The sequence below is a fragment of the Penaeus monodon genome, chromosome 23 (genome assembly GCF_015228065.2).
Source record: "Penaeus monodon isolate SGIC_2016 chromosome 23, NSTDA_Pmon_1, whole genome shotgun sequence".
NCBI classification, from domain to species: domain Eukaryota; kingdom Metazoa; phylum Arthropoda; class Malacostraca; order Decapoda; family Penaeidae; genus Penaeus; species Penaeus monodon.
In genome coordinates, this window is record NC_051408.1 from 41,459,970 (window position 1) to 41,461,165 (window position 1,196).

At 37.9% G+C, this 1,196-nt stretch overlaps 1 protein-coding gene across 1 annotated transcript in view; it reads left to right on the forward strand.

Moving 5' to 3' along the window:
- LOC119588086 (cleavage stimulation factor subunit 1-like) overlaps window positions 1-1,196 on the forward strand; it is a gene marked incomplete at its 5' end in the record, with an annotated part of 13,061 nt that overhangs the window by 1,784 nt on the left and 10,081 nt on the right. The window contains 2 exon segments of the mRNA XM_037936795.1: window positions 472-677; window positions 960-1,193. Coding sequence (XP_037792723.1) covers window positions 472-677; window positions 960-1,193 — 440 coding nt within the window.

A 1,196-nucleotide genomic window follows, 5' to 3' on the forward strand; every position in this document is an offset into this window, starting at 1 on the left:
TTTTTTTTTTTTTAAGAAAAAGTTACAAATTGTATAATTCAGCTCAGTAATGAGTGTTATGAAAGTACTCAATTCATGCAGTATTGTATATTTAATTTTCACCATATTGTATAGACTAGATGTACAATATGAAAAGTTTTGATAATATAAGCGAATTGTAAATGTTAATTGTTATTTTAGTGAATGCATTGTCTTTATCACTTATTAATAACCAAAGTCTTTGTCATGTAATGTGAGTTTTTAGTATGCCTTTTAGTATGCCTTTTCATGTGTGAAGCAGAGATAGAATCCCTCTCATTTCTAGTACTTGTTTACAAAACATTATCTGTTAAAAGACTCATATAAGTTCTCTAATTTGCATAGCAGTAAACAGAAAAATAAAGATTATGTTGAATCAATTTCTACCAGGTAAAAAAAAAAATTATAATTCTTTAATTACCACTGTAACATTACAAAGAACATTACTCACAGAAATGGAGCGACCCCTGAACAGACTGGAGTACACATTAGGCCCAGGCTTGGACCTCGAGTATGAGACAGAGCCGCAGACGTCAGCCCCAGAGCCTGCCATGTACGAGACGGCTTATGTGACCTCGCACAAGGATAAGTGCCGAGCTGCTGCATTTTCGCTGGATGGGAACCTCGTGGCAACAGGGAGTGTCGATGCGTCTATTAAGGTATGGAAGGGAGGTTGGTGTCCGTTAGTGTGCTCAGTTGGTGTGTGAAGAAAGACTGAATGTGTAAAATCTCATAAGGCTATTCTCAGTCATATTTTTTTTCTGTGAGAAACAAAAAGAACAACTAAAGTGAAAAGTAACATTAGATAATACTTTAGCATTCTTTTCTGCTTCTTCTTTATCTTAGTTGAACTACAACATTACATTAGAAGAAAAATATATGGCCAACTAGAAAATAAAAAAAGAGCAAAAATACTTCAAAAGCATCCCTTTCTTCTACAGATCCTAGATGTGGATCGAATGTTGGCTAAAAGCGACCCCGACGCTGTAGAGCTTCACCCAGACGCTGTGGTGGGTCACCCAGTCATCCGTACCCTCTACGATCACCTGGATGAAATCACCTGTCTGGAGTTCCACCCACGCGAACAGATCCTCATCTCGGGCAGTCGAGACACCAACGTCAAGATGTTCGACTTCAGCAAGACCTCGGCCAAGAAGGCTTTTAAAACACTTACGGTA